This window comes from Coenobita brevimanus, chromosome 22, assembly GCF_032717465.1.
Source record: "Coenobita brevimanus isolate Jiangsu-jjx chromosome 22, ASM3271746v2, whole genome shotgun sequence".
NCBI lineage: Eukaryota > Metazoa > Arthropoda > Malacostraca > Decapoda > Coenobitidae > Coenobita > Coenobita brevimanus.
In genome coordinates, this window is record NC_136975.1 from 45,179,389 (window position 1) to 45,198,943 (window position 19,555).

General features: G+C 38.7%; 2 protein-coding genes across 2 annotated transcripts; one reads left to right on the forward strand and one right to left on the reverse strand.

Moving 5' to 3' along the window:
• Positions 1-3,130: 3,130 nt before the first annotated feature.
• LOC145392406 (lys-63-specific deubiquitinase BRCC36-like) lies at positions 3,131-9,185 on the forward strand. The gene is made up of 7 exons (XM_080266815.1): positions 3,131-3,302; positions 4,351-4,449; positions 5,683-5,788; positions 6,471-6,559; positions 7,394-7,525; positions 8,043-8,151; positions 8,981-9,185. The coding sequence occupies exons 1-7, from the start codon at positions 3,189-3,191 to the stop codon at positions 9,148-9,150; spliced, it is 819 nt and encodes a 272-aa protein (XP_080122941.1). The 5' UTR covers positions 3,131-3,188; the 3' UTR covers positions 9,151-9,185.
• A 3,297-nt stretch (positions 9,186-12,482) lies between these two features.
• Positions 12,483-19,421, reverse strand: LOC145392502 (uncharacterized). The gene is made up of 7 exons (XM_080266892.1): positions 19,416-19,421; positions 18,668-18,719; positions 17,739-17,813; positions 16,404-16,472; positions 14,678-14,773; positions 13,490-13,584; positions 12,483-12,671 (listed from the first exon to the last, which is right to left on the reverse strand). Exons 1-6 carry the CDS (start codon positions 19,419-19,421, stop codon positions 13,535-13,537), a joined length of 348 nt encoding a protein of 115 aa, XP_080123018.1. The 3' UTR covers positions 12,483-12,671; positions 13,490-13,534.
• Between the last annotated feature and the right edge of the window lie 134 nt (positions 19,422-19,555).

Sequence of the window (19,555 nt, forward strand, 5' to 3'; positions counted from 1 at the left end):
ATAAGAAATAATGCATTTACCTAGTTTACAGTTCCTCCTCTGCATCTGAAGAGTCGTCTGTAGCTGTAACGGCAACTGGTGACGGTCGGCAGTGCAACACTTTCTGATCCTCACGTAAAATGAGACTTTTGCCTTGATTTGGGTACTTTGTTCCTGTTGAAGGTAAAACACCATGCGATCGCACAAAGGCTAGTTTTATTTTTTTGCTGGTAGAACTGTGAAATACCAATGAAGTAATAAACTTTGCAGGCTTCCCAGTCGATGGTTGGAGACGAACTGACTTTCAAATCTTGTGAGCCCTAGCGCGGGACATTTGAAATTCTACTTTGTGATTGGCTGATTCATGTGCCACGCATGCGCTTTATCCACCCACACACACAACACGCACCAACGAACACACAACTGTCCGACCACGGCAGGGAAAATCTCTCTCCCATAGAAAATAATGTGTAATAAATTGCATAACTCATCAACGGTTGATTTAAGACGGAAGTGTCATAGAAGAAAAAATGCTTAGAATTGCGTAAAGTATAAGGTGAGTTAGCCACTTTTGTTGTCAGTGAGTTGGGTGTAAATACGAAAAAATACCACCTGTGATTGTGATTGGCGGAAGTAAATCGCGTTTAACTCGTTTATTATCAATTTGCGAGAGAAATGTCATAGAAGAAAAGATTCTTAGAATGACCAATTCTACTAGAAAATGTTAACGAAAAGTAAAAAATCGGATGAGGGCAACATGTAAAATTTGGCCCAGGTGTGTTACGTGGTGGTATGCTCGTGCTGCCTTTCCCTCCTCCACGCCCACCCATTCCTTCATCACTTTTCGTGTCTTTGCTAAGTTTTTGACATATTTATCACTCCCTTTTCCAGGCCTAGCCATCTTACAATAATGTTTGTAAACTTATCTGCCAAAGAAAACACCTAAATTAGAACTGTAAGGCACAAGAATAAAACGTAAACAAACCCATGTGGCTCAGCCCCACCCTGTCTTGGCAAATGCTTCACAGCAACTTGTTCAGACTACCACAAGCCATGCGAATTTTATTACTCATAGCTAGAGTTGAAAATCATCTCGATTTAACCTTTATTAATCTAGAAGTTTCCTCATATGAATAAATTTTTCTTTTAGCCAGTAGTGAGTCCATGACAGTACTGTACGAGTTAATGTTGGCGCCGAATCGTCCCAATACTGTTTACAAGTTTCACATGACAACGTCACGTCGCTATAGTATTGCCCCTAAAACCCTTTTTACGGTAAGTAGTAGCTGGTGTCTCCAAAAATATGGTGAGGATTTTGGAACTGTTGTTGAAGGAGAGCTTTACATGATGGAAGGCATTAATAAAGAGGTGGTTAATAAAGAGGTGGTAGTAGGTTATGATTGTTGAGTCAGTTAATTTCTTGATATCGGACAAGGAGTCACTTGTAACATGATTTAGAAAAGCTTGGCTTTTCTTTTTTTGTATAAAAGGACATCTCCTCTGCTGACCAAGCATATGTATGAAACGTTTTTTATCATCTGTTAAATATCCAACATGAGGCTTTGGTACAACTTACTATCATATAGCAACCATACTGTTATCTCCTGTAAGTTGCTGATGTAGTATAAGTGGTGACCTTCCTGCCCAGTAACTTATACAGTATGTTTCACAGCATATTTCATGTTATATGACAGGAATGGTGTCAACCGCAGAACATCCTTGACAGTGAACTGCACGGTGGGATACTGCACAACTGCCAGATGTCAAGGAAAGATAATATTCAGGAAATTAGAGGAGGCACAATAATGCTTTTCCATAAGTCATTTGATGTAAGTGACTGCACTGAGCTGGAGAATTTTACAACACATTTTCTCAGAGTCTCAGTTTAAATGGATCAAGAGAGGAGATAGCACAAAAATTCTCACAGGGTGTGTATATCGAAAAGGGAACTCGACAGAAGCAAACGATAGTGCTCTGAATTATATGCCACAGAAAATTGATGATATGCAGTGCAGTGTATTAATCACAAGTGATTTCAGCTTGCCTACCGTTATCTGGGAAACAGCAATAACACCAGTACCAGGAAACTCACCTGAAGAAAAGTTTTTGGACATCCTATCAGATAATTTCTTTATGCAACACATTACAGAAGTCACCTGAGTACAAGGAGACCATCAACCCAGCACTCTTGATCTAATCATCACCAGTGAAGAAAATATGATTGGTCAATTAAACTCATTAGATCCTCTTGGTAGAAGTGATCACTGTGCTCTAAAGTTTAGCTACATCTACCACTTCCCACCTCAAAACGAAACAGAAATTACCAGGTATAACTTCTCCAAAGGAGACTGTAAGATTTAAGAGAAGATGCAAGATATTAACTGGTGAGGACAGTTGCAAGGAAAGGATCTGCAGGAGATAAACACTATAATGGAAAAAGTAATATTGGAAGGAGTGAGAAATTTTGTACCTAAAAGTACGACTGGCCCGTGAGGTGAAGAAAAACAGCTGTGGTTTAATAATTCAACTAAAAGAGCAGCGAAAAACAAATGATGTGCCTGGAAGCGATATCAAGGTAGCCTATGAAAAATAAGATATATACAAACAAGAAGAGAAATGCGTGTTCTAAAGCCCTAAGACGAACCAGGCAAATTTTTGAACTAAAACTGTTCAGAGAAGTTAAATCCAACCTGAAAACCAGGTATGCCAACTTTGACAAAAGAGTAGAAAACTATGTAAGCAAAATAAAGACACCACAAGGAACACTCACTTCAAACAACAAGGAAACAGCGGATGTATTGAATAAATGTTTCAGATCTGTATTTATACAAGAGTATGACGAAGCAGAATTGATAGTAAATGACTTCTTTCATCAACTTTATAGAGACCAGGTATCTGAACTAATTGACTTGCATTCAGCAGACTGTACAAAGGATCTTTCAGACATTTACATTTAGACAGAATGAATCTTGGCATTAAATGAATTTAAAACACCTGGACCTGACAACATACACCCAAAAGTGTTGAAGGAATCAGGAGATGAACTAAGTGAGCCTCTTGCCATCCATTATGAACAGTCAATTCTTCTTTCAACAAAGATGCTGTGAATAATGAATAACTAGCATCATATTCTTGTTTTCTTGCAGTACTGTGAAAAAGAGTGTTGAATAACTGTAGTGAAGCTTGAGGTTGGTCAGCAAGGTGCAAAGATGTGGGTGTCACAGGTGCGTTTGGCAGCTGATGCATACCTAGTTTGCCTACACCATGCCCTTACCACAGAGAAAGAAGAGGTGATGGGTCTGCTGGTCGGACAGTTTAGTGAGGTAATTTTCCAGTTTTGAATGTAGAGTACAGTTCAGTATCCGTCATATACTGTACAGGAAGTTCTTGTTGTACAGTATGTTGCTTTTTTTTTCTATGTTGCTGTTATATTCCTCAGTTGTTGTTGTATCCCTAGGTTAATATGCATGTGAACCCAGTGGAATGCAGGCAGAAGTTGCCCTTCTCTTCCAGCCCACCATCCCTCCTTCAGGAGAAAGAAAGCTGAGGGAAGTATGTCTAACAGGGTAGCTGAGGCATCCAGTTATATCAGTGCCACCACTTGAAGGCATCTCTCCCAAATGCTATATGCCTAATTACAGAATTACTACTACTTAAAAGTTTTGGTGATACCTATAATGCTGATTTCCCGATTCCTTCAATTTACAGTACAGTATTGCATCAGATATTATATTTTTTTGACACATCACTTACATATAACAAAGGCCATTTCTGTTCTAGGTATGGTATACTGTATTTCCTCGGATGTAATGCATGTAGTACTGTACGGTACTCTATATGATACTTGAAATGTGGGGTCAGTTTGCTTTTTACCCTACAGACATGTTTTGTGATTGATAGATAATTAACACTCTCAACACTATATTCTGTACCCTCATAGTATAGCTAGTTACTTTGCTGAATGTGAATCACAGATGACAAAGATAACAACAGGAATCTTGTAAAATAGTAGAATAATAAAACACTGTAATTGTCCTCTTGAGTTTTCAAGTTGGTTAGATGTGTTGAGTAAGTGCATGTCAAAGGAAGAATTCGCTATGTAGAGCATTTAGGCAGCGTTTTGAACAACTGGTAAGTGGAGAGCAGAATGAATGAAAGGGTAGTATGGAAAAAAAAAATGGATGGGGCATTGATAACAGTTATAATAAGGAAGGTGAATGAGATTTTAAGAAAAAGACTACCATAAATAGCTGTGGCACGAGTAATGCATGGGGGACACAAATTAAGATTGAGGGCAGCTAATATACAATGTGGCTTAGGTAATTATTTTACTGAGATTTTGTTTATTTTTTCCTAATGATGTGACAACAGGGGAATGATGTGATGTGTGACATTCACTCGGCAGTAACATTACGCAGGTCAGACAAAAGGAAGGACCGAGTGGAAATATCGCCTGAAATGCTCATTGAGGTATGTCTAGTGCAGGTTTTACAGAATTTGACTTTTTGTATCTAATGTCCCATTAATCAGTAGATGAATGTAAATATAACGCTATGCACAGCTCCTTGTAACAGCCTATAGATTTACTTAGACTAAATGGAAAACCACATAACTAATGCCCAGACTTGCAAGAAGAGCCTTTCCTGCTAGCTTAGTAAGCATAAAAAGTCCCATTTTCCAGAATACAGCAGTACTGATTGATATGTTTGGGTACAGGAATTTGTATTACTTCCAGCATGATTGTTGGGGATAGCTATTTTTTCTCTTTCTGATTGATTAACGTACAGTTAGCCTTATACTTGCGCTGCATCTTTAGCAGTCCAGTGATAAGAAATTTCTTTCGTTCTTTCATTCTTGTGTGGCTAAGCCTTTTTGTTTTGTGGTTTTTGTTTGATCGAGCCTTTAACTCTCATATTAGAAAGTAAATACTGTACTTAGTACGGTACCGTACATTTTAGGTAATAGGACAACTATCATTTTGGAAGCAGTATTGATATGCATGGATCATGCGTACAGTAGAGCAGGGCTATTCAACTGGTGCCCCGTGGGCCAAACCTGCCCTTCAGTAATTTTTGTTTTGCCGTTTGACTGACCCAGAAGAACAAAAAAGAATACATAAACAAGCATAAAACAGAAAGTTTTGCATTTTTCTTTTTATTTGTGTATTTAGCAGAATAGATAATTACAAATAATATATGAATTTCTCATTTATTTGTGTTCAAGTGTTTAGAGGGAAGAAAATAACAGGTAAAGTACAGTAATATGTGGCCCTTTTGTTAGTCCGAGTTTCATAATGCGACCGTACTTCTAGAGTAGGAGAATAGTCCTGCAGTAGAGTAAGGATTTTTATTAGCTCCTAAATATACTGAACTTATTTTCTTTTGAAATCTGTTAGACTGCAGTACTGTATTTCTGCCTCTCTTCATTGGGATGTCACGAACAGTACCATATTAAAATATTTTTGTTTCTGTTTGAGAATCATTTACAGCATACAGTGTAAGGTACCATATCAAAATGTTTCTTCCCTTGCTAGAAAACCACATACAGTAGTACATATTTGTATGCTTGTTGGGAAGTCATTTATGTTTTTGCATTTGTTTGGAAATGAAGTACATTGCAGTATATACAAGTAATATGGTATTAAAATATTTCTTCTCATGTCAGGGACTCATGTATATTCTTTATTTTTTTATTTTTTCCCAGGCACAGCAAAGAGCAGAGCAGATGTCAGCATCAAGTGGTCAGGAGCTTCACATTGTTGGGTGGTATCACTCTCATCCGCACATAACTGTTTGGCCCTCGGATATTGGTACAGTAGTGGTGTATTTGTTCTGTTGTGACAGAAATCCCAAACCCCTCACTCAAGTCAGTTGATGGCCAAGAATAATCAGATTGGATGTTCAACTTAACTAGTAACCAAGGAGATGCATTCTTACCTCATAAATAGGGCACATGGAATTTCATTCAGTCATGAGTTAGTGTGCAAATTGTAGGATTTAGCTCAGTTCTGTCAGATGAGACCAAACACTATAGTTGCATCCGTTAATAATGTCTTGGATCCAGTGAAATAATTAATATGGACCACATTTAGTTGGAGTGCCATAACTCACTGTACCACCAAACCTAAAAAGTGTAAGAGGGCCCTACCTTAGTATACAGCACAAAGACCCACCCATGATCTCCCTGTGTGCATCAGGAAAGTGTACCATGAAGGGAAGGCATTCAGATGTGACAGGGGAAAGATCATTCAGTAGAATATAGTTGTTCAGTGGAAACTGGAAGAAAATACGTAAATTTTACTTATGCTGAGTTAATGTTATTGTTGCTGAATAAAATTGCCTAATAAAGCTGGAATAATATACAGTACTAAAGCCTTGCTGATCCTGAGATAGTTATGTTTTTGTTGCTGAATAAAGTTGTCTAATGAAAACTGGAATGATATACCTGTTCTAGAGTTTTCCTGATGATTAATGAGTTAAATTTTATTTCAGACCTTCAGACTCAAGCAGGGTACCAGCAGATGGACAGTCGCTTTATTGGCCTGATATTCTCTGTGTACAATGAGGATAAAAAGACCAAGGTTTGTTATTATAGCCCACTAACTAAAGATCCCTAGCACCTTTCGGCTCAGTTGACAATCAGGTGTACAGTACTCGGATTGAGGGGTTGTTATTGCAAGTAACCAGGGAGACCCCTATCTTCCTACATCATAACTATGGCTCACTGAATTTCACATCACTTCGTATTCAAGTTGTGGGAGCGGTTCTGTTCTGTCAGGTGTAGACAAACTAACTTTAGTGGTGGCAGTCCACTGTAAGGCCTAATTATGTTGCCTCTGACATTCGTAATTGCTGTTAATTCCACAGTAAACTGGAGAGGGATTGCCCATCACAGTTTCATTGTTACCTGGTGCCAGTTCTCCCAATTTATAGACCAGAGTCTATGAGAAATACTGTGAGAGTTTGGAACACAGAAAACAGTACTGTAACTACCAATCCCATATCCACTCCCTTCAGGATGTTGGGACTCTTCTAGGAGCTGCCTAGCATGGGCCAACCAGCCTACTGCAGTTAACCTCTCTTCTTATGTTATGTTCTTATGACTTGCTTACTCCATTGATGACATTACAAGTATATTATTAGTTTATTCTTGTTACCTTCTAAAAATTTTTACCAGTGTTCAGTTTAGAGAGCTCATGTTGTGGAGATAATGGGAGCTGTATGAAGCCTTCCGTTCATAATGCCTCTCACAAGCCCAGTAAAGATGCCTGATGGTAGCAAAAATAAATATATAAATTGATGTCATTGTCAGGAATAACAACACTTAATTCTACTGCATAGGGAACACTGTGTACAGACATTCCACTCGAGAACAGTGTTTTGTTCAGACCCCATGTACTGTATTGTAATTTCAGGTTGGAACTCATCAAGTAACATGTTTCCAAGCAACAAACCAAAGTCCAGAAGGTGAATCTCCCCAGTTTGTACGCCTACCTGTTCCCCTGGAGATCTTGTCAACACCGTCTATTGCAATTAACAATCAGCAGGTTTGTTTATTGTTTTAGCGTTTGATTATTGTTGTCAGTAGTGTAGGTAGTAACCTGCACTAGACTGTAGTATACTCCAGGTTATCCATTATGCAGTATGTTTTAAGACATTTTCACCTGTGCAGTGTTGTTAACCTAAACTACCTTGAGTTGTGTTGTTGTTTAGTCACCATTAGTTTTTGTTTTGTTTCCCTTGTGCATTGCCATACCATATGTACCAGAGAGACAGTGTTGTGGTGGAGCTACATGGTTATACAAATGTCTCATATCTCCCTCCCTGTCCCCAGAAAGGAGGTTGGTGGGCTGCAGAAGAGGAGCAGCTTCACTCTGCAGTCCACTGAGTTCATATTCAGATGAACGTGGGGCTACAACTACTATTATTGTTACATACATTGAGTGACTCTGGGTGGATTATTCCTTTCAGGCATCTTACAAAATATAGGACAGAGCCAGTAGTTTATATATCATACTATACTTATGTATCATCTCATTCTTTTATCATGACTTTGTTTTTCAGGCACTAGAGAATTTGTGCAGCACCCTGTATGATGAACAGAGTGAGGTGCTTCAGGTGTCTCGGGAGCGATCATCTCAGTATCCCCTTGCTCACTTACACAATGCAGCAGGTGAGTGTGTATATACTGTAAATGGAGAGAGAGGGAGAGAGAGAGAATGAATCGAAGAGTACACGAGATGATGTGGTCAGATGGAAAGAATGAATATACAGTAGATACTGGTAGTTCTGTTGTTGTTGCAACCTTAAGCTCATCTGAATGTTAACCAGTGGACAGCAGGAAGTCAGCCACTTCATCTTCATTGCCCCAGGTCTTTTGATGAGGTTATGTTAAAGGATTGTCTATGTTCATGCATTGTAAATTTGTTACTGTCTTCAATGAGCAGTTTTACTTGAGAGACATTGGGATTGAAATCTTTATCATACCCATAAGAGATAAGAGATTTGCTGGTTGTTGTAGTGGTTCTGTCAAAGGTGGCAACTACTTTGTCACTGTTTGGAAAACTGACAGAGTATAACGAATGAATGAAGGCGAGAGGTGTGGTGGACCAAGGAGAATGAATGGATATGGTCAGTGATTGTATAAGAGAGCAAAGTATGAGTTGAAGAGGCTAGGAACTGAGGTGCATGGCTGAATAATGTACTGAGGAACATACAAGGGTTCGACACCCTGTTTGGCTTTTGGCAGGTGGGATGAGAGGCACATTTGGAAATTTGTGTTGGAGTAGTTATGTTTGAGTGAGATTGTATATGTTGTTGAGCAAACCTCAGTAAGGTCCAAAAATGCTAATACATGAAAGGACATACAACTCCACTTTATTAAATGTCAGCCCAAGGGTGGTGGACCAGATAATTATGCAGATTCTAGTGGTGATATCTTGTAGTGAATGCTACTGGTTTGAAAGCTAGTGAATTAATGGCCAAACTTTCTCTGCTTTTAGTAATGGTGCGAAGTGTGTGTGGTCTGAGTAGCTTGGTGTCAGGGCCTCTGGTGGCGATGATGGAGGAGCGACTGGGGCACCTCCACACCACCGCACGCCATCTCAAGCAAGAGGCCGAATACCTCAGAGGTCTACTTAAAGAAAAAAACATTAAAGTGCCAAAAGTATGATTAACCTTTTTAATAGTGATATATTTTGTATTTTCTTATTGTAGTCTGCAGATGACTTTATCCTTCTTAGGAAGGACCTAAACTAATGAATGGGTTAATGAAGGCTATATCCAAACCCTTTAGTTTGAAAAGTGACTCAGGCTGAATAAAGTCTCAGAAAGTTGCAAGAATATAAGAAGTGAAGTGTATGTTTCCTTTTTATGATTTTATATTTCCTCTTATCCCCTTCAGCCTAGTTATGTACCCTTGATAAAAAAAAGTATCAGCACCCTTAGTTTAAGATGTGAAATACTTCGTCTCTGGTTCAAATGGTAGTGTTGGCATGCCTGTTTAATTCACAAAAATGGTTGATTTACCATATAGTACAATGTTACTCTGACTAATCCATCTATATATCTCTAAAACATATGATAACACAAATGAAGGATACAAAGCGACAAATGTGTCATTTCCTGTAAATCATAGTCCGTGTATCATTGTCTCACACTGAAAGGGTGCCAATATTTTTTTTATCGATGGTACGTAAGTAATTTAATTCTTGCTACATCCAGGGGAGCGCACATGAAGGAATGAAAGTTGGCTATGTCCAACTCTTTCACTTAGGAAAGCTTATTTTAAGCTGTATAATATTCAACAGGAAAACCAATGAAATATCATCATCTAATCCTGTGTTGCCCCATGAGGAGCATAGGAGCCCAGGGCTAGGCAAGTTGGTCCTAACATCTGAGATGAGTGACCAGCCGCACTCATCCCCGAATAGCATTATGTGAGCAGTAAACCCCAACCACCCCTTGGATATAAACCTGCTCAGGCTCAGTCTGACTGGAGCACCTTAATTACCCATAAACCACCAGGCGCCATAAACTGGTTATATGGTTACCACGCACCGAAGTTAATGACTTCCTGGTGTACACGAAACAATTTGGCTTGTTATTCAGTGTACAGTACAGTAGAGTCACCCACAGGGAGAAGGAAGAGGAAAGACAGACAGAGAAGAGGAAGGAGGGAAGGGCAGTCACCTGAGAGTAGCACTACATTGAGAGAGCAGGTGGTGAGTGACCCCACCTGAAATATAATTTATGTAATCTGGCTGAAGGGGGCTACCACTTGATTTTGGTCAACAAAAATATCTAGAAATGAAGGTGGTCATTCAAGGTTACCAATGTATCTAACCCATTCAGTTCAAAGTTCCCTGCAACTGGAGGGGGAAAAAATAAAATTGGTGTTAATAATCAAGTAAAGAGATATTCCTTTTATATATATATATATATATATATATATATATATATATAAAACTCACTAGTGCTCAGTTTGGACAATGAATTTTTCTTATGTGGAAAAAGCATGAACATTTATGTCCATGGACTAGAATTTGGAGTTGGAAGTAGTTCTACATACTTATTTAAAAGGAAAAATATTTAAGAATGTAGGTTACAAAGTAATATAGCACAAGCATGAATGACTCTGACATACTGTGTAAACTAAATCATAGTTGTGGACAAAATGCTGACCCACTTATGATATAATAAGAGACAGTGAACAATAATAAGAAACAGTGAGCAGTGAATTTTAAAAGGGTAATGTAATGGAGGCCAATAAAGTTTTTAGAAGACAATATCTGACTGTAACTGATGTACTAGAACACTCGGTGATATTTCAAGTGGTGGCAGCATTGACAGTGTCACTCCTTGATATAAAGGCATTATAATTACTAAATTTAACTAATTCCCATGTAAGACTTTTCAGCACCCAATATTAAGTCTTTTATCTCAAAGATATTCGTTTGTATATATTCTGACATACAGCTGATAATTATATTCAGTTCAGGAGACACTAGAGCTAAAGAGGTTAGACTTAGAAATCATTCCCTTTCAGCTCAAGGATGTCTTCTTTGTCTGATTAATGTCAGGTGATGAATATAATCTTGAGAAGAGGCATCATAAGGCTGAAAGGGGTTAAAGGGTTAATGGAAATTATAGTAATCCTTGGTAACACAATTTATCGTATGGGAGATGCCCAACCCTGCATGGTTGTTAGGCACTTTTTTTTTTTTTTTTTTTGGTGAGGATGCCACTTCTGGGTGAGTCACTGATACTATGGATCAAAGTAATCTTAAATTTAGGTTATGTAGTAAAAATATATATATATTATTATTGCAGTTAAATAAAATTACAGTACATTCAGCATTTTTACTGAACCTCGTAAAATTTACTAAATGTTAAAGATGAAACTTAAAGTGGTACACCATAGCACATATGCTACCATATTAGTCTGCAATTTGTCCTCTGTTATGGATATTACTCTGGTTAAAAAAGACAAATTTTCTTCAGATGAAGGAAAGTTTAGCAGTGAGGGAGTTTATGTAGATTCATCATTAATCACTCTTTCATCACCCAGACCTCCTCTCCCACCCTAGGGCAGGGTGAGAAGTAGCAACGTTCAGACTGCCCAAATTTGCCCAATCCATTGGGCCACACTTTCATTCACTCACCATTCAAGCGGGGGGCGCGGTAGCACAGTGGTAGCGCGCTGGACTTGTGATCGGGGGATTGCAAGTTCGAGCCTCGCCCGGGCTGCCGTGCTGGGAGGGGTAGCTCCCTCCTGTAACCCTAGCAGGGCTATATAGTACAATACAGTGCTTAGCTCAGGGGAACTCCATTTCTCCCATTTTTCACCATTCAAGCCACTGGAATCCTGGCTCTATCTGATACACCCAAAACATTCAACACATTCTGTAGCTTTACATAAACGTATCTGATGAGAGTCAATCTGGACGCTGTCACGTTACAGAGGGGTGCCAAACCCCTGATCATGCACTTCTCACAACATTCAACCAGCCAGCTCAATATCTTGTCAGTCCCCTAGCCTCACCGACTTCCAAGCAACAGTTTTCTTAGTGGCAATAGTGTCATAAGTATTCCAACATGGGGTGGGGGGGGTGTATACAGCCAGTGTGGACTAAAGACTGAAATGAACTCCTCTGCCATGTTGCCACCCTTTGGAGGGAGTTCCCTGAGGGAAAAATGCATCACAGGTAAAAATGAAAAGTAACGGTAATTACACGACATAGAGATCCTCATATTTGTCTTTAAACTCTTGACCACAAAAAATTATACTGTTATACATAAGCAGGTAATCAACTGATTAGTATGGGAAAACTACTGTTGTTAGGAACAATATACCACAAGCAAATGAATTCCATTTTATTTCTTGATGGTGCTACATGCATATCTGTAATGAGTCAGATTTGGAAGCAATCCCCCCCCCCCCATTTGCTCCCCCTTACACACTAAAAATTCAGGGAAGGCAACTGCCCCCCTTGCCCTTCTACTTCTTGCACCTTTGCTTAATGGCTTTAATGATGGGTTGGCTCAGCCAGACAGACTGGAGATGATCAAACAACTTGAATGTATACCTTTGTCACTATTGGGGACCAAAGCCTTGTGCATGGCTGCGGAGAATGTTTTGTCAACAGGTGCAGCGATCATCAAGACCACACAGTTCCAGATGTGGAGACATGGCTGGAAAACAATGTCAATATTACCTCAAGCAAACACTTCAATAATAAAAGTAACCTTTTAGTATAATCAGAGTTGTTGTTGCCTCATTATGAAATGCACACTGACCAAGTTAGTCTAAATGACTAAACATTATGGGTCTAGCTGGAACTTCTATCATCACAGCAATCCTGTCCAAATGTATCAAAACAAAAAATCATCATCCAATCCTACACTGCCCCATGAGAAGCGTAAGAGCCCAGGGCTAGGCAAGGTGGACCTGACATTTAAGATGAGAGTGAACAGCCTCACTCATCCCTGAGTGGTATTATGTGAGCAATAAACCCCAATCACCCCTTGGATATAAACCTTCACCGGCTCAATCCCATTGGAACGCTGAACTCACACATTAAACCACCAGGCACCGAAATTTGGTTGTATGGTTACCACTCAGTGAAGTAAATAGTTCCCTGGTGTACAGGAAACCATTTGGCTTGTCACTCAGTGCAAAGTCACCCACAGGCAGAAGGAAGAGGAAAGAATGAAGGAAAGACAGAAGAGGGAGTGCAAAGTCACCTCTAGGCAGAAGGACAAGGAGAGAATGAAGAAAAGACAGAAGAGGATGGAAGGAAAGGATGTAGGAGAAGAAAGGCCAGACACCCAAGTGCAGCACTACATCAAGTGAGTGGATGGTGAGCCCTCCCACCTACCATAAAAAAGTATTATTCAATATTAATACAATTACTGTCTATTACAAAGGAATTACAACAGTCTGCATGCAGTACCAACATCCTCTCAACCATCCTCCACCAAAAATCCACTAGATGTTCACCGATACTTACTAACAGAAGTTGAAGTTGCCATATACAGTACTGCCTTTGTGAAGGTCAAGTGAAGCCATGACATACACACTGTCCCGGTTGTGGAAGAGGCACAGCTGGAGAACAATGTCAATATTACTGCATGCACTTGCAAACAATTTACTAATATAAATAACCCTTAATATCATCAGAGTAACTATGAAATGCACATTAACCATGCCAGTCAAATGACTCAGCATTACAGGTCTAGGTGAAATTTTTTTCATCACAGCAAATACACATATGATGTCCTCTTCTGGAACCCCCACATGTGGGTTAATAAATGGGTTCCATATCACACAAAAAAATAATTTGCCAATTCAACTGAACTTGGTGTCAACGATCTTCCTGCAAAACACATTTACCACAACAAGTGTACTGTGTCCTTGAAGGCCAGGCCTGGGGAGGCAAGGATTATGACTGAAGAATTAAGGGAAGAGATAGACTGGAATGCATAGGCGTTGTGATGAGAAGTAGACTATAAGTACACTAGAACCCCATCATCATTCAAATCAAGCATTCAAAATTTCTTGGGTTCATAACACACACATGAGCCCCTATATTCTTGGCATTTTCCCTTGTTAGTTACTTGCCACAAAGTGACCATATTCCTTCACTACGACTTCACAGTGATCTGCCATTTTATTTATGTTCCTCTTTTCACCAGTCAAAAAGATTCATATATTTATCAATTATTTTGATAATGATCAGAATGTTTTGCAAACAAACACAAAAATAAACCTTTCTACAAAGAGGCACTGGCTAATTTCATTCTATTTTGCAACTATCTGAAGCATATTCCCTTCACCTCCAGATGCATGCAACCACATTGACCTGTAGTCAGTTTATTCCCACTTTATTATTCTTCCTAAATACCCTAATGTGCCTCATTTCTTTTAGGTGGAAATATGGGTTGGAATGAAGTTTTCCCTTAAAAGTATGCATTCAGTAATATGGTACATACTTTCTTTTTTCATAACCTATTTTAAACTACCACAATGCTTATTTTTTACAGAAGAAAATATAGTACACTGCTCACTATCTATGCATATGACTAATCTCATACAACCTCTGTACAAAACATTAAAGGGAATTTAGTCTGCATGCAACACAATCCTCCTTTAAACCAACCTTCCTCTATACATATACTGGATGCTCACTAATACTTACTAGTAAAAACTGAAGCTGCCACAGGCTGCTGCTGTAGAGGTGTTGTCAACAAGTGATCATCACAACCACACTGTCCCAGTTGTGGAGCAGGCTCAGCTGGGGAACAATGTTGGCATTACCTCAAGCAAACACCAGCAATAACTATAAATAACTTTCAGCGTAATCAGATGTGTTGTTACCATAAAATGCACATTGACCATGCCTGTCAAAATGACTAGGCATTACAGGTCTAGCTGAAAATTGCTCATCACAGCAAATCGATCCAATCTGAGAGTTTGGAAGTCAGAGAAGGGGTGGCAGATACGGTGGGGATGTGATGTGGACTCAATGAAAAATGTCAGCAGTAGGACTCAAATCTGCATCAAGTTGGCCTATGCAAGCAAACCATCTCACATTACAACCCATGCTATGGTTGCATTCACACATCATTTAAACCTTCTAAATACCCAAGTTTACCACATAAGCAAGGACAAACATACAAAGAATCATTACCATTTCCATTCATAAGAATATTAGTAATGATTTCACAATGTTTGTAATGTATACCCTTAGTATTTTTCTTAAACTTCAGTACTAACAGTACCATTTTGTCAAAAGAAAATGTTTGAGCTATAAAGTGGGAGAAAGCAGTGGGTGCTTTTTTTCATTTAAACACCTTCAATTAAATGATTTATTCATTATTTTATTCTTGCCATCTCCAGATGACACTGCTGAGCTTAAAGATTGACCTAAAGAGTAAAACTACATAGCCTTCACTACCCCCTCTAATATAAGGAGTATTCTTTAAACTAAATAATACTGTTAGGAAGCTAATAAAAAAGTGCTATAGATTGATACAGAATATTACCCAATTCCGCCATGAAGCTTGGTGAATATGTTTCAGAAATAGACAAAAACCTCCACCAATTTGAGGAGGAGGATCTATGACACTGTGGTCAAACACTTCACACATAATTCCAGATTTTTTCCATCTAAAACCCTCACACTCTAAACATTCTAATGAAGTGTGTATTTATTCACTCAATTGAATACACTTACATGAAGCTACAGAACATGGTGAATGTTTTTGGCGTATCCGATACAATCAGGATTCCGGGGGCCCACTGGATTGGGCAAATTTGGGCTGTCTGGACACTGCAACTCCTCACCCTGCCCTTGGGTGGGAAAGGAGGTCCGGATGATGATGATGAGTGACTGACAGATGGGCAGTCCAAAAGATCCTCCAGATTCTAAAACCACTGCATAAAACTTCATTTTTACTGGTGGTGATGCATACCATATGCACATGAGGCCTTGGGCTGTCTCATTTCCATACTGTTATGTGGTTTGGCCTTGGGCTGTCCCTTTTCCATACTGTTTATATTGTTTCCTGGTCATAATCATGGGGCAATGTAAGATTGGATGATGGATGGATGGATGAATACTGTACATCAAACACATTACTCTACTTTCATATACTGTCATTCTCACTTTTATATGGAAACTACACTTTAGTTTTCTAATAATCTTTTCTAGCTTCCTAATAATTTGTTTCCAACAGTCTTCGTGACATTTAAGTTTTACTACTTATATCAAACTACAGTACCACTGTGTGTGTGTGGGGGGGGGGGGGGCCAAATCTCACCACAAACCATACCAAGGAATTAGTCTGCATGCAGACTGCACCACCAACTTCCACTCAATCAATCCTCCTCCACACAAGCACACGATGTTCACCGATACTCACCCACTAAGAAGATCTTGCTGATGTTGTTAGCATCATGACCACACTGTCCCAGTTGTGAAGTAGGCACAGCTGGAAAACAATGTCAGCATTACCTCTAGCAAACACTCCAACAATACATATAACTTAAAATTATAATCAGAGTTGTTTGTTGCTTAATTATGAAGCACATTAACCATGCCAGTCAAAAGGACTTGCTATGCATTATAGGTTTAGCTGTAGCTTATCATCATTGCAAATTGTTCTAAATGTACTTTTAAATAAAGTTAAACCAAAATGACATTGCCTCTTCCAGCACTTCCTGATCATTATTATCCCGACTTTTTTTCACACCCAGAAAGGAATGAAGCCAGAGTCAGAAACAACAGAAGACAAAGTATGAAAGAGGAAGAACAGATACCCCGTACAATGGGTTAGACATTGTCCACTCATCATTCAAGTCCAAGGATTGCCAGATAATCAGTATTACTTGGGTAACAGAAAAAGTCTTTGACAGATAATAGAAGCATGCTAAGGGAAATGAGAAATATTAAATTCATGGATGCATTTTTTTTAAGTATACAAATAAATAAATATAATAAAAAATCAAATACACTGCCTATAAAAAACTTATCCCCTTAACTCAGGACTTTCACATAATCTCTTACTCTACAGTTCCAGCTCCCTGCACATTCCCTTGTAAGCTGTGCTTGCATTTGAGAACCTTCGTTATGACACTGATCTAACACTACTCAACACTCCTCTCATTCCATTTATGATCTTCACAGTGAAGCATCAATCTTTTTAATGATGTACAGAATCATTTAAAGAAACATCTTATCTGTGAGGTTTCTGTTGATCTCATTCTCATACTATACACGTACCATATACAAAGCACATCCAAAACTGAGACAACAGCTACTACTTGAAAAATATTCCCTCCCCCCCCCCCAAACACAACCACACACACTACTGTACATTGATTATGTTTTCCCCCTCACAGTAAGGAATTAAACTTCCTTACAATAATAACAAGTATTACCTTTTTTATTTATCCTCATCCTGGCTTTTTCTCCCACCCAAGGATGGAGTGAGGTAGATCCCACAAATAAGAAAATCACAGTACAAGAACTTATCAAAAGCATTCCATTTTAAATGGGCCACACACTCATTTACTCATCATTCTGTCATATAAATGTTCCACACCAGGTTACTACAATTTTAATTGATGGAATCTGAACATATGAACTTCATACAACCTCTATGCAAAATGTTAAGAGGACCAATTTGGCATGCAACACCAAGATCCTCTCAACCAATCCTCCTCCATGTATACAATGAATGTTCAATGATACTCACTAATTAAACTGAAGCTGCAGATACTGCTGCAGTGGAGGTCATCACCACACTGTCCCAGTTGTGGAGGAGGCGCAGCTGGAGATCAATTTCAACATTAACTCAAGCCAACATGTCACCAATACAGGTAACTTTTACTCTTAATCAGAGTAACTATGAAATGCACATGGACAATGCCAGTCAAAACGACTAAGCATTACTGGTCTAGTTGAAGAATTTTTCATCACAGTATTAATCGAAATGTACTTACTTCAAAATCAAACTTAACAACAACAGCTCTCCCTTTTCTGTACTTTTCGGACTCTACCCTCATTTTGGAGCAGAAAAGGTCATGAGCACAATGACATGTTTCCTCTTAAGAACACCCCAAACTTGGGGTAAATTAATCACTATAGAAGTTGTCTTCCAAAATACAGAATCATTATTAGAGTCAATTCAACAATATCATGTGACTATATCAGTTGTTAATTAATTCTCCAAGTATAAATGGGATGGATAAAAAAAAAAAAAAAAAAAAAAAGAAAAAAAATAAAGGGGGGGGGGAAGGGGGGGAGATGAAAAGGATACACATGGAACTGGAGTCATACAACCATTTACTCAACATTCAAAACCGCCACCATCCCACTTGTTATCACTACAGTACCAGCTCAACCCAAAACACCCCCTACAAGATGAGATATAACCGACAAAGACAGAGAAAACACTAAATAGAACAACTGAAGAGCAAGCCCAATTAAACAGGCCATACATTCAATCAAGCTGCTTGGGCATGTCAAGTTACCAGAAAGCAGGCTACTACACAGAGCACTGGCCATAAGGATGAAAAACCAATGCAAATATACAGAATTACATTGTAAGCCTTACAGACTATTCTAAGCCATGTCATTTGGAAATATTTTTAATCCTATTTACACTTCCTTCCTGTAACTGACCTTCTCTCCCTGAAAAAATGCTTGATTCCACAGCTGACAATCTCAAATTCAGCTACAATGGCAATTGTCCAGCCCAAGAACTGTTGCTTCGGTGATTTTCGGTCTTCTTGTATCTTCAAGGACAACTCCATGTCTAGGAGAGAATATTTGTCAATTATTCCAAGAGCAATTAGAAATACAGTGCTGCAAAGCCAAAGCTGCTACAATTTTTAAAAATTTCTTATCATGAAAATAAAAATCACTTCAAGCTTTTATAGATCCTCAGTCAACACATTTTCAACAAGTTCATAGTTCACTTGTTTAAATGATGTCATTTTTTGTAAAAGACTGCTCAACAATGAAGCATAAGTTTAAAGATTTCCAAGAGGTTTAAGCACGCAAGAGAATGCAAGAAATCCCTGTTGTGTCATTTTGGCTTAAAAAAAAAAAAAAAAAAAGGTTGAAGGACAAAATGAGGTGACTGAAGATATTAAGTAATTGCATAAGGATTCTTATCCAATAAAAATTCCACTCACCGAAATACAGTACCCATTATTGTTGTTTTACATTTACAGACCATTATGTTATGAATACGTCTTTGCATTTAATGGAACTTCCCCATGTATTGCAATCTTGGGCCATTTCCCGCTCACTCTCACGGCTGGAAATGCGTCACCACACGAAATCTCACCCCACATCTTCCTTGGTCTGCCACTGAGTATTCCCTCCACCCATGCTTGTGATCTTCCGCTCCCAGATACATCCTCACTGTCATTGCCGGTCGAAAGGAACGATGGACTAGTACTGGCATACTACCATACAGTCAGGGATGAATTTGTCTGGAAAACTCACTCTCCATTTGAAGAAAAATTTGATTTTTTTCTTTTTTAAGCCATTTCAATCTTGCAT